The following is a 13,499-nucleotide window of genomic DNA, read 5'->3' as shown; positions in this document are numbered from 1 at the left end:
TTCGCTTGGCAAATTAAAATCAGAATGAATGAATACTGCCATCTGAAGTGCAGGTGAGGCACACAAACTTTTATTGCTGATGTGTGTTGAAATGTCTTCTTCTGCATTCTACTGTACGGACGTACATTTACTTTCCCTTCAGCCTGAAGCTTATTCACTTTTGGTGTGAAAAGGCTTTTATATTTGCCAAAAATATAACTTTTTTATTTTAAAAACAAACAAGCAAGCCCTGTTCAGATTTAAAAAGTAGCGCAAAAGTAATGTAAGGCATTACTTTCCATAAAAGTAACCTAATTAGTTACTTTTTTATGGAGTAACGCAATATTGTAATGCATTACTTTTAAAAGTAACTTTCCCCAACACTGATCAGTAGTACTAAAATATCAATACAAACTTTTTTGAAAATATTGTGTTGACTGCACTGATCAGCGATTCAACTCTATTAATAAAATGAGTTTTTATTAATGCATTATTAATATGATTGTTAATGAGTTTTTATTAATAAAATTATCATATATATATATGACCACAAAACCAGTCATAAGGGAAATTGAGATTTATACATCATATGAAAGCTGAATAAATGAGCTTTCCATTGATGTATGGTTTGTTAGGATAGGACAATATTTGGTCGAGATACAACTATTTGAAAATCTGGAATCTGAGGGTGCAAACAAAATCAAAATATTGAGAAAATCGCCTTTAAAGTTGTCCAAATGACATCAATGCATATTACTAATCAAAAATTAAGTTTTGATACATTTACGGTAGGAAATTTACAAAATATCTTCATGGAACATGATACTTAATATCCTAATGATTTTTGGCATAAAAGAAAAATCTATCGTTTTTACCAATACAATGTATTCTTGGCTATTGCTACAAATATACCCCAGCGGCTTAAGACTGGTTTTGTGCTCCAGGGTCACAAATATATGGGAAATATTTTAAGTTTATTAGTTTGAAAGAATTTTTCATTTGAAAGATTAATTTAGGCTGCATTTGATTTGATATTTATAGCTAGAAAGTTACAAAACAATCACACAAATCAGGGATTTAAACTAGATTCAGTCATATCATAAATCATGTATTTTCATTTGTGGAAAAAGAAAGTAATACTGTATATTCTGTGCAGAAAATGCTGTATATGTTTTTTAACATATCAAACGAATCAAATAAAGACCAAAGGAGTCATTCTTTTTATTTTCTCCATAGCAAACACCACACGACAATAGAGAATAATTCAAGTTTAAAGTAAAAACAAAATACAATTTTTCAATAAAAAAGGCTGCAGTGATAAGGACAAAAATGATTTGTAATTGATTTGCTAACATATTACAAAATATACAAATATAGAAATATCCTGCATTCGAAAATGTAACTCTGTTAGAGACCACATTCTGAACCTTTTGCATAATACGGATCATAATATATTTGTGATGAATATTTAAAAATATATGATCAGTATATTCACTATAGAAATGTCAGTGCCTGTCTACCTTATGCATTAGGTGTCAAAACAGTAAGAGATTTTGAGGTAAAAAAGAGGTCCAACAGTTCTGCATGCTCTTTCAGGTGGTCTCACTCATCTGGCTTGGTGAAGGATTATCAGCTTCACTTACAGGCTCTGTAGATTTAAGAGCCTCTGTGTCTCTGGGGCTGCTGAGCAGCTCCACACTGTTGCAGTTGAGAGGAGAGCTGATGTCTGATGATCTGTCACCGCTTTTCTCAGGCGGAGGCTGCAGCCCGGAGACGGGCAGAGGCAAGTTCATCATGCTGTAGAACATGTTACCCAGCCGTCGGGACAACTGAAAACAGAACAGAACAACCAAATCAGTTAGATGAGTTCATTTTTTTAATAAACTTTAACTCAAGACCAAGGACCTCTTGGAGGGTAGAGAGGACCCTTAAAATAATCAGTTATATGTGTGTCAATTTCATTTTATATATACTAAATATACTTCATTTTACTTCATATTTTAATATTAATAAAATTTAATTGAGATAAAATTTGGTCCTTTTGAAAGATGGCAAATACCTGTGATCGTATCTTAAGTGCTGGCCCGAGCTTTAGACCAAGTGTATCCAGAAGGTGGTCCTCTGTAAGAAGAGGTAACGTCTCTCCATCAATCATGTGGTCTTTGAATGTCTGCAACAGGTGACACACAAAATAATGAGACTTAAAGCTATGAAATTATAATTGCATTTTGTCATTTTACATTTGTATTACCTGTGCATATTCAGCGCAATTTGGTATTTCACTGATGAAGTTGCAGACGTCATCAACTGACCACTTGCGAATATCTTCTAATGAAGTCATCTCTTCTCCATTAGGAAACATATTAGGATGTCCTAGTTGAAAATTAAAACAAAAAAATTAATAGGTAACAATGACTAGAATGCATCATCATTTTGGTATAGTGGCTAACAAAAATGTGCCTAACAAACAGTAAAAGAGCAGTGTTGTTATTATAAAATAATTTTAAAAAAATTCATTAATTTAAATAAATCTGAAAAGAAATAAAATATAAATATTAGATGAAAAACTTAGACTTCAAAATCAGAAATTGCATTGGCAGCTGAAATAAATTGTTTAAATATTTTCAGTTTAAATACTAAAATCACTCAACTAGAAATACAAATAAATTAAAGCTAGATAGAAAAAAAACTAAAATATGACAAAAGCACATAACATTACTTAAACTTTCACTAAAATTAAAACGAAAACAGAAAATATAATAAAGTACTCACTCAAAATATTAATTAATGTTATAATAGTAACAAGAAAGAAACTAACAAACACACACACACCAAGTGGTACAAGTCCATTTCCTGGCACAGGGAGCATGTAGGGCATCCCTGTGAGTGGGCCAGTGGCAGATGGGTACAGAAACTTTTCTTGGAAAGCCGAGCAAGGGTTGGATATGTCTTTGTCACTGGTGCCATCATTGCAGTTGGTGACTTCTGCACATCCCTCCTGTCCACTAATACATGCCTTGCGAATCCCTGGCTCTCCTTCCTTAAAACCTTTCCTACTGCATCCAGAAGACAGCTCTGTTTCTACTTTGGTTTGGTGTGGTTTGCTGGTGGTGGCCTCATTGCTCATTTCACCTTTCCCTTCAACTTCCTTCTCCTCCCCTGAGGCAGCTCCTGGACTCTGCTCGACGTTCTTCTCTTCTGATTGGCCTTTGGGGAGAGTGATGCTGCTGTCTGAGCTCTTATGATTGGCAGTCCTTCTGGCGGTCCTGCGTCCTCGCTCCCTTTGCAGTGTGCTGATCGGTGGGTAAGGGCTTGACATGAGGAGACTGTTAGCGTGCAGGTCTTCAAGGGCATTGCGATGGACGAATACATCATGACCATCTGGGAGTCGCTGGCGTCCCCTGAAGGCCATTGGATTGGGTTGGATGCCCTGGTACATCATGGGATTTTCCATCCCAATAAGACCCTTTTGGTGGGCGTTCTCCAGTTCTTTTTGGTGCAGGATAGCATTCATCTCCATCCTCATTAAAAAATAAAATAAAATTACAATTAGTGCACGCCCAGTTTTTCAGCGGTGGTGGTTCTGGAAGTATATTATTACATATTATTTTTCCATTCATTTTTCTATAGAGAAAGTCTTTGTTAAAGCATTATAAGCCATAAACCAAGACAACCAGCTACAAGGTGAATAAAAACATAACAAAAGTAATTAAAATTGGACAAAATTAAAATTAAAAGATATATAGATAGATAGATAGATAGATAGATCTCCATGGCTTTGTATTGCATTCGTCTGTATGATTTTACTCCCATTGAATATAGGTATAGCAAATGCACTGAAATTTACCTGGCTATGTTCTGTTTATGAATTAACTCTTGTCGTCTAGCAACCGTCTCCATGGATTCAGTTGGAAGGAATCCGTAACCTGCAAAATGGAAAACATTTGCAAAATTAGGTTGTTCTTCCTCACTGAGCTTACCCTGTACTTCTCTTCATTTAACCACTACACAATTTCATTCTAACCTGTGCCAGGGAATCCTCTGCTTGGAATAACATTGGAGTTTGGGGGCAGAGGTGGGCCGAGGTGGGCACCCATGTGGATTTGTCTAGCATCAGCTGATACCATTTCAGTGGGCGGCACCAGTTCCCTACAGATAAAATCATCATTAAAAATTCAACTAACACAGCTTACATCACTGTTATATGATTATATTTCTATTTTCTACATTGTGTTGTTTTTCTCTTCCAATGTTCTTTTTTTATTCCTATATTCTTTCCCAATTCCCAATGTCTTATTTATTTATTTTTGTTTTATTTATTTTAATTTGTATGTTCCTTTTATTCATTTTAATTCTTTTGTTTCTATGTTAATTTTATTTCTGTGCTAGTTCATTCTTTGTATGGAGAGTCATAAAATTATTTCACTGCACACTGACTGTACTGTGTATGACAGTGTGTGACAAATAAAAATTGAATTTAGATTTAAATTTGTAAAATTCTACTCTTAGTTTAAACTGCATAGTTACTTCACTGCAATCTTACTCATTTAATTTTTTCCACTCTTTTTAATTTGCATTACTGCCATTTAAATTTTTTCTATGGAAATATTACGTAGCTACTGTCATGCCAATAAAGTTCACGTAAGCTGAACCTAAAATATCCATGAACAATTAAAAACTTAAAAATTATCTTGGTTGTATTGGTGTTCATTCTAACAGACCTCTCCATGAAGCGGGGATCAAACTGTGCAGGCACACCCTGCAGTCTCTGCTGCCCCTGAGCCAAGATCTGTGGAGCCATGGCCATCTGGTTCCTCATCATGAGCTCCTGTCTTTGCCGTAACTCTGCTTCACACACAGGGGAAGAGATGAAGGTGTCAGTAGCCTAATAGCTCTTTCTCAGCTATATTTCTTCAAGGTTGCGATCAGCTCTGGTTTAGGTGTTCTTTGAACACTTCCAAATGAACTCTCACCTCCAGCAGACATTCCATTGACCAGTCGGTACCAGTGTTTCTCATCTAGAGCACCTTGCTCTCCCAGCGCCGATATCTTCCTTAGCTGTTCACGTGGGGTCATGACACTGCCTCTTTCCTGAATGTAACAAACATATCCATTCTCTAAATTTTGCACATTAAAAAAAAAACGCTCACCGCATTGTATGGACAAAAACATACAATGGAGGCCAACGACTACTGGAGCTCTTTGTCTTTGGTAATCAACCATCTTCACATTACCTTATTTTGTGTTCAGCAGATGAAAGAAATGCATGCAGGTTTGGATCGACATGAGGGTGAGTAAATTATGACAGAATTTTCATTTTTGGGTGGTCTACCTCTTTAAATAACTTACAGCACACAGTAGTGGTGTTTCCTGTATAGCAGTGGTGCTGAAGTTGCTGTAGTGGTGCTACTCTTACTATTTTAGAAAGGGAGCCTATAGAAAGATATGGTAAAAATCGTAAGAGTAGTATGCGGTTTTGAATTCAGCAACTTGTTTCGTTTGTAAATGAATCAGCATTTTGAACGAATCGGTTTAAAGAATTACTCAATGATTCACTCATAAAGTCGGTCACTTGTCACTACCTGCTGGCGCAATTATGTAACTGCAGATAAAGTCATTGAAAGTGTAAAAACGCATGGAACTTATGATGTACTTGGCATACCATTTCACTGCAATACTGTAATAGCAGCAAGACGAATTACATAGCCTACTATTGACACAAGACACACAAACGATCCATTGGCTCATAAATCAGTACTACCGTTTATGTCTATCTAAAACTAATACTTTCTGGACAGGTTAGTGAACAACACATATTTAAGATGCAACCAAGATAAAAACATTAAGAGAATTCAAACACCAATGTTGAAAAGGATAGTTGTCATGTAATGAATTACCTGTTCCCTCCTCCTGTGCTTTATCTTCACTCCCTCAGGTGTAAGATATTTCCGTAATGTCACTCCTTTTCAGTCTGAAATTGAGAAACCATGTATATAGAGAGAAAATGATAGACTGTAACCAGTTTTTCAGCATCTTTGTTCCTTGGTAGTAGATGTTTCCAGTGAAAATAATTCTCTTGAAATTTAGTAGTGTAACCAGTACTTGGGATTTTCTAAGCAAAAACTCAGAGCCGAACAAAAAACAGGCCTATAACCATTAGGAAAATGTATATGTGACCCTGCACCTCAAAACCAGTCTTAAGTTGCACGGGTATATTTGTAGCAATAGCCAACAATACATTTGGGTCAAAATTATCGATCTTTCTATTACACAAAAATCATTCGGATGTTAAGTGAAGATCATGTTTCATGAAGATATTTTCCAATTTCCTACCGTAAATATATCAAAACTTAATTTCTGATTAGTAATATGCATTGCTAAGGACTTCATTGGGAAAACTTTAAAGGCGACTTTGTTAATATTTTGATTTTCTTTGCGTCTCAGATTCCAGATTTTCAAATAGTTGTATGTAGCCAAATATTGTCCTATATTCTAACAAACCATACATCAAATCATATTCATTCAGCAGATGATGTATAAATCTCAGTTTTAAAAAAAACGTCACCCTTATGATTGGTTTTGTGGTCCATGGTCACGTATTATATTATATTATAACATAGTATTGTACTGTGATATTAATCACTTCATACGTCATGTAAAAAAAAAAAATCAGTGAAGAGTAAATTTTTCTACCTGTGAAAATTTGTTTACTGGAGTAATATAACAAGCCTAAATAATTAAATCTGCAGATCTTTATTCCTGGATCAATTCTCCTGTATTCTGTAGGGGACAGCCTCTGTGCGAATTACCCTTTATGAGGAGCTGTTCTAATCTGAGTCCTGTAATCCTCCTGTTAGTCCAGCAGTCTGCCTGCTACATCTGCTGACCTGCATGCGTGTGGTCCTGCTGTCAGCCAACCCCCAAACTACCTTCAGGGCCCCTCTTCCCCCCTCAGATCCTATTAGCTAAATCCTGACTATACAGCATTTTAAAGGGATGTGTTGGAGGTAATCCCAGAGTTTAGAGTTTTACCCTCAGCAAACCTTGCCTGTAAGCATACCGGACAATACACCCTAAGTGCTAAGCTTATTAGCCTCCATTAGCCCCAGAGATGTCCTAAAAACACCTTGGGATATAAATCTGGGATACAATCGGTTTATGTGGTAAATGTGGTGCAGGCAGACACACAGTCAACCATGTTAAAACTCTGCCTAATACACAGTGTAAATGATGTATAATATGAAATAATGTAAATGATAGCCTATTATCTGTATTTAATATTTATGGTAATTTTTATATGTAGAACTATTCTTTAAATAATGTTTAAAAAATATTAAAAAATGCTAAATTTACCAATAAAGTTTCATCAGGTTATTAAAATGCTCTTCACGCTAAGAAAAAAAAAACATGGTAATTTTTAAGATCTGTTCACTGAATTTAAGTATGTCTATAAATATATATATTTTAAATAATTATTAAAGATTCATATAAAAACACAAATGGTACCAATGGCTATGTCATTTTATCAATCAGTATTCATTTATAGAATTTGAAAATACATATTTAAATATATTATATATGTGTTTTCATTATTAAAAAAATAAATGATACATTCTGATTGTAAGCTAGCATAGGCACCTTAATATTAATATTGTTTTTCTCACATTATTAAGAGTAGACATGCAAAAGCATTTAATGATTTGCAGCATTCAAGATGTTTACAGAACAATACCATATGAGGCTTAAACATATAAACATGTAAGGCAAAACCCAATATTAGTCATATTTCCAAAGCAAGTGCAGTTTTTGGTATAATGTATGACAAGTGATGCCATATCCAAGTCACAGGCTTGAACTGGAAGGATTTGCTTGTGGCTAATCTCATTAAAGGAATAAATTAAGGGAAAACTGCTGACGACTTAAATCAAGCCTTGCATTTGGATAGGTCATAGTAGAGAAGATAATAATCATCTGGTCTAATGTACTTCCTTTAAGGGCACAAGATAATTCCAATGGTAGACATCCAAGTCTAGGATGGAAGTGACAAGGATATGAACAGCATCAAGTACCTTGATCACTTTTTAAACAAGTAATTTATTTGGTTAAAATGAAGTGCGTGTGCTATTATAATTCAGAGTGACAGTTGAAATGCATACAATACTGTTGCACACCATTGCAATGAATGAGTGAAATTAACATGCAAAATGCAGTCTAAATCCTTACATTACAGGTAAAAATACATAGCAGAAACAAGCAAAACACCAAATAGTGGAAGGTAAATTGAAGGCATAAAAACTGATGAGACATTAGACTCACCTCTGCCAGAGAAATGGGAGTCTGTCCAAACTCTCAGTCAGGATGAAAATATGAATACATTCATTCCAAAAAAGCAAAATGATTCCAAAATGAGCATGAGACCTGAAGCTGCAGCATGAAAGTCCACAACTCTCAGCACACTGAGGTCTTCAGTCCTGCCGCAAATGCCTCGGCCAACAAGTGCCAGCTCCTGGTCTTAACTAAAAAAGACCTTTAATTACAGATTCATGTTATCTCTATTAGCTTGGCTTTATCTGACTGCTTAAGCCCCCCCTTACCTGACATCACTATGATCTCTCGTCCAACTGCACGCGGGACACTCTACTGAAATGTAATTAAGAGCACTGCCTAAGCACAGTGGCTAAACCTCTTTCAACATTTACCTCAGTAATCCTCTGTTAGCACTTTAAGACCGAGGGAAAGACACCTAAATGCCCAGCTTCCTTTTCCATGGAAAAGACAGTGTCAGTTGAAATCAAGCAAGATGTGCATGCGCCTTTCAAGTGTTTTTTTGTGCATGCAACACAGAAATGATTCTCAGAGTGTTAATGAGAGGCTGAATGAGGTCTCATTGGGTGCCTGCCCTCCTGACTATGTTGTGGAGGATCATGCGCTCAGACTTGTTAATCTGACAGTTTGTGCTCACCACCCACTTACAGCATCGTCTGCAGTTCCCAGACTTATATTTTTTAACACTGAGAGGATCAGGGAGAATTAGTATAGGGATAGGTGTGCGCACAATTGGGTGGCATATGAGCGTTTTGCAGCAAAACAGATTCTTGGGGAGACGCTGGGATAAGCTGACAGAGGGTTAATAAAGCTGTTTTGCTGATTATTAGTAATGGCCCCACACACCACCTCCTGTGCTATGCAAGGTTTGTAAGAAGTTTGAAAACAAATGCTTGTGAAGCCAAAGCAATCTCAAATACTGATTGATGACATCACCATATATAATTTTATCAACTCGCATTTAAACTTGAGGCCTTAAAAATGGCAATATGCACTATTAAAAGATTTGGGGTCAGTAAGACTTGTTTTTTTTTCAAAGAAATCAATACATTTATTCAGCAGAAATGCATTAGCCTGTTGAAAAAACAGCATATGCTGGTTAGGTATGTTTGTGTGAAGCATGGTAGTTGAGTTGGTTTAAGCTGGTCCTGAACAGGAGCTATTTGCTCAGGACCAGCTTAAACCAGCTCATGACCAACTAAGGACCAGCTTAAACCAGCTCAAACTAGCTGCCATGCTTCAAGACATGCCTAACCAGCATATGCAGTTTTTTTTCAACAAGGTAAATTGATCAAAAGTGACAGTAAATACATTTAATAATGTTACAAAAGACTTTGATTCGAAATAAATGCTATTATTCTATGCAAATATTAGAATGATTTCTGAAGGATCACGTGACACTGAAGACTGGAGTAATGGCTGCTGAAAATTCAGCTTTGCTAACAAAGGAACAAATTAATAATATATCAAAATAGAAAAGTCAGTTTAAAGTGTAATAATATTTTACAATATTACAGTTTTACTGTATCAAATAAATGCAGCCTTCATTGAAAAAAATTATACTACATTTTTTAAGGTAAGTGGTTGCAAACAATTTATTTTAGCCACATTAAAAAGTTAGTCAACTAAATGTGTTTATTTAAATGTAGCTAAAATAAATTGATTGCAACCACTTACCTTAAAAAAATAGTAAAGTCAATTAATCATTTTTTTCAGTGTTGTTGAGCATAACTTTTGACCAGCATTTTAAATCAAATGCTGTTGCTCTACAACTCTGTATTTCTGCTTTATTTACTGAAGTTTTTATGAGCAGAAGGTGACCATTATTTATTCATATCTTTATTGTTCTGTGCAATTATTATTATTATTTTTTGACAGTCCTAATTCAACACAAAAAATCTTTTTTTGAGAAAAGACATGAATAAAATCTTATTAATCCTAAAATATTGTGCAAGTCAATCACACAGGTTTAATAATTATATATGAACAGATCTTACAAATAATATCTACAATATACATCTGCAATAGTATAATTCCAAACAAACCATACATCTGTAAGTCTTTAACCGCATTTTAATGTAAATTGTCTGACTGATTTATGAGTAGACTAATATAATTATAAATGTTGCACAGGTGTCGACTCAAATCGGCCGAAAAGAGAAAATCAAGAATAAAGTGCTTAGACATCGGGAGAGCAGAGTATTAAGACATGTAAACCACTAATTTAAGAATCTGTGCTGAGTAAGCTTTTTAAGAGGGATTTCTGGCCAGCCTGTTTGTGCACTGTATTATAGAGTCACAGTGAGGCAAAGGGATAATGTGGGGTTTAACCCCAAAACCACTTGGTAAAGACTCTGCTTGCGTAGTCTGAATTATGCCAGAGGATAAGGGAACTCTTCAAAGAAATTAAACAGATAAAAAACAGACATGAATAATACAGTCAGTGTTACCACAGTGACCACAAATACATGCAAAATAGACCTATGACCTCTGACCCCGTGCTGTTATTAGTACACGTAGACCTGCAGTATGACGTTACTAACACATGCCTTTTAGACTGATGGATATCCTGGGTCAGTTTCAATATCGAATAGATTATTTTCATAATTCTTTATGCACTAAAAACACTACCACTGAAAATCAAGACATCCCAAAAACATGTTTTGGAGAACATTTATCAGGTAAAATATTTTTATTTAAACTAAGATATTACAATTTTGGCTGTATTTGGGTTTATTGTGACTTATTATTAAGTCTCTCTATGATGGACATGTTTTCAATTTCTGAAATAAAATTCCTTTTGACTATAAAAATATAAAATGTTACGATTTCTTGTAGATCATTTATTATAAATATTTTAAATACATTAAAATGTAAAGATATATTTGTTTAAAATGAAATAATAATATAATTCCTGTTCAAATTAAATAACATTCATTCATTCCATTTTTCAGTTGTTAATATTTAAAAAATCTACTTTCCACCAAAATCAAATGTGTGGTGACCAACATGCAGGGAGCTATTTTGACTATCAAACTTTTAGAAACAACATCTACTGACAACCTCCAGCCTTCATTGACCGCCAGCACGGACAGCAGAGGCAGAACCAGTAGATCCTGCATTCTCTAATTTTCACCTGAACGGATATTAACAGCAGCAGTTTTAGTCATCAAATAATTTGTTATATTATCACATAAATAACTGAACTGTCCTTTCCTGTGCAAAAACAACAGAAAGGGGCATTCAGACCTCATCTTACCTGTTCTGACCTGTGCCTGAGGTGAGATGTTGGTGCTAGAGATGGATATATAAGCCATGATGTCATTTTTGAATTAATTTGACAATAAACCCCACCTCCATTACATGATGTCTTTTTCTGGGGAAGGTTGAGGCTCTTCACATCTGTTCAAACGAGGGCTTATGACACACAAAGGTCATTCAAACACACCTGCAGGCTAATCATTCTTTCAATACACTAATTAGGGAAATGACATGCAATTTTAGTTCTAAAAAAGAACTGGCTAGGAATTTTATCACGTCCAATGTTCAAGTAGGACAATGTGACCAGCATGTTAAAAACACTACTCAAATTTCTTACCTAATAAGGTTTTACAAAATACCTATAAAATAAAAATATTGAACTCTTTGTAATCGTAGTATAACTGACAATGGAGAATGGATAAATGAATGACATCTATCGTTCTAATAATATTCAGTGATATCTTAAAACATTACTATTTATGTAATGTATAAACGTACATTACGTAAGTCCATTTTGGATGTTGTGTAACATAAAACTTTTTCTTTGGCATGCATCCAGAAAGTAGAACATTTCATGCCCTTATCCCGACCTTTGAATCTAACTAAATATTACAAAGATGAATTTGTAAGATTATAGACAAATATAGGCTATATCAAGGGTTCTAATGCACCCATCATTTCATTAAAATAAGAGCAATTCATAAATTGATGTATACAAATTCTTTGATTGCAAAGACCGAACAATGTTTGATGTTAGTTGTGCAGATATGGATAAGTAGTTTTTTTTATTCTACCTCTGACTGTGTTCTTTCACACTGAATAGTTTTGAATGAATAGTCAAACTGTTGGCCCTCAACCAGACAAAGCAAGTAAAAAGCAAGACTGATGCAAAAGCGTTTGTACTTGATAACTAGACAGTATACAAAGAAAAAGAGATATAGTTTAATAAAAGAAATGTATTTAGTAGTCTATCAGCAATGGCCAAACACTCAACAGCTGTTCATAAGTTTAATAGGATGCTATGTAATTAAAACGTAATGCCAAATCAGATACTTAAAAAATAGATACATTTTTTTAATTAGCCTAATGTAACTCTGATAGTCACTCTATCCATGATATTGACGCGTTTGACACTTTAGTTAAAGCCGCAGTCCGTAACTTCTTTGTGTTCAAAATGTACAAAATGTATATAATAAGCGAGTACACCATGAATCCATTTTCCAAACCGTGCTTTTGGCTTGTCCTGAATCACTACGGTACACCTATGATAAGTGTTTACATTCGGACTATTAAGACTGGTTTGGGTAGGTACCGCTGCGGAGTAGCCCAGTGCCTGCGTGATTCGCCATAGACATAAACAGAAAGAAGTAGCTCCGGCTACAATGTTCTTCCGCAAGACGCACGCAGTTCTGTTTATTAACCGCTAGAGCGCCAACAGTTACGAACTGCATCTTTAATTAACAATATCTGTAGTTAAACATGGTAAATGCCGTACTCTTTCCTCATTCTTAAGTGTAGTTATGAGGTTTATTATGAGTCTGCCTTTGAATCTGCTTATATCAACTCTTATTATTCTGAAGCATATTATGTAGCCCAGGCCTACTTTACTTTCTACATTTGTTTTAAAATGTTTATTTGTATAAAATGACGTTGTTTCATTGTTGTTTAAATGTTAAATGGCTACAAAGTAGTAGTCATTAGTTTGGTTAGTTCTTCTTTCTAGTGCAGGTTATTGTTGAGAACATGCGTCCTTCACTGTCACCTGCGAGCACATGGCCTCTCTTTGATTAGTGTGTTCTTTGACTTATTTATCACAAACCCATGCAACACATACAGAGACACGTGCGGACACGCTCATTGTGTGTAAACCCATTATGTAAATCCAGATCAATTGCATAAATATATATATATATATATATATATATATATATATA

At 34.9% G+C, this 13,499-nt stretch overlaps 1 protein-coding gene across 3 annotated transcripts; it reads right to left on the bottom strand.

Moving 5' to 3' along the window:
* Positions 1-1,292: 1,292 nt before the first annotated feature.
* On the bottom strand, positions 1,293-8,835 carry LOC107591340 (sterile alpha motif domain-containing protein 7-like). 3 transcript variants are annotated; one of them, XM_016280470.1, is made up of 11 exons: positions 8,574-8,835; positions 8,296-8,495; positions 5,877-5,950; positions 4,953-5,070; positions 4,701-4,827; positions 4,004-4,128; positions 3,827-3,905; positions 2,812-3,500; positions 2,231-2,352; positions 2,039-2,149; positions 1,293-1,808 (listed from the first exon to the last, which is right to left on the bottom strand). In XM_016280470.1, exons 4-11 carry the CDS (start codon positions 5,053-5,055, stop codon positions 1,572-1,574), a joined length of 1,593 nt encoding a protein of 530 aa, XP_016135956.1. In that variant the 5' UTR covers positions 5,056-5,070; positions 5,877-5,950; positions 8,296-8,495; positions 8,574-8,835; the 3' UTR covers positions 1,293-1,571. The 3 variants fall into 3 exon arrangements, with proteins under 3 accessions (XP_016135956.1, XP_016135955.1, XP_016135958.1); XM_016280469.1 differs by having other exon boundaries at positions 8,296-8,835; XM_016280472.1 differs by having other exon boundaries at positions 4,701-4,824; positions 8,296-8,835.
* Between the last annotated feature and the right edge of the window lie 4,664 nt (positions 8,836-13,499).

This window comes from Sinocyclocheilus grahami, unplaced genomic scaffold (genome assembly GCF_001515645.1).
Source record: "Sinocyclocheilus grahami isolate Dianchi unplaced genomic scaffold, SAMN03320097.WGS_v1.1 scaffold141.1, whole genome shotgun sequence".
Classification (NCBI taxonomy): domain Eukaryota; kingdom Metazoa; phylum Chordata; class Actinopteri; order Cypriniformes; family Cyprinidae; genus Sinocyclocheilus; species Sinocyclocheilus grahami.
Note: the sequence above shows the minus strand (reverse complement) of the source record. Positions and strands in the feature narration are given on the sequence as shown.

Bases quoted from the DNA above. Each gene is read 5' to 3' on its own strand.
- LOC107591340 (XM_016280469.1), bottom strand. From the start codon at position 5,055: ATGACCCCACGTGAACAGCTAAGGAAGATATCGGCGCTGGGAGAGCAA. The intron at 4,828-4,952 runs GTGAGAGTTCAT...CTGTGTGTGAAG, and splicing joins CAATGGAATGTCTGCTGGAG to CAGAGTTACGGCAAAGACAG. The intron at 2,353-2,811 runs GTGTGTGTGTGT...ATTTTCAACTAG, and splicing joins AAATGGACTTGTACCACTTG to GACATCCTAATATGTTTCCT.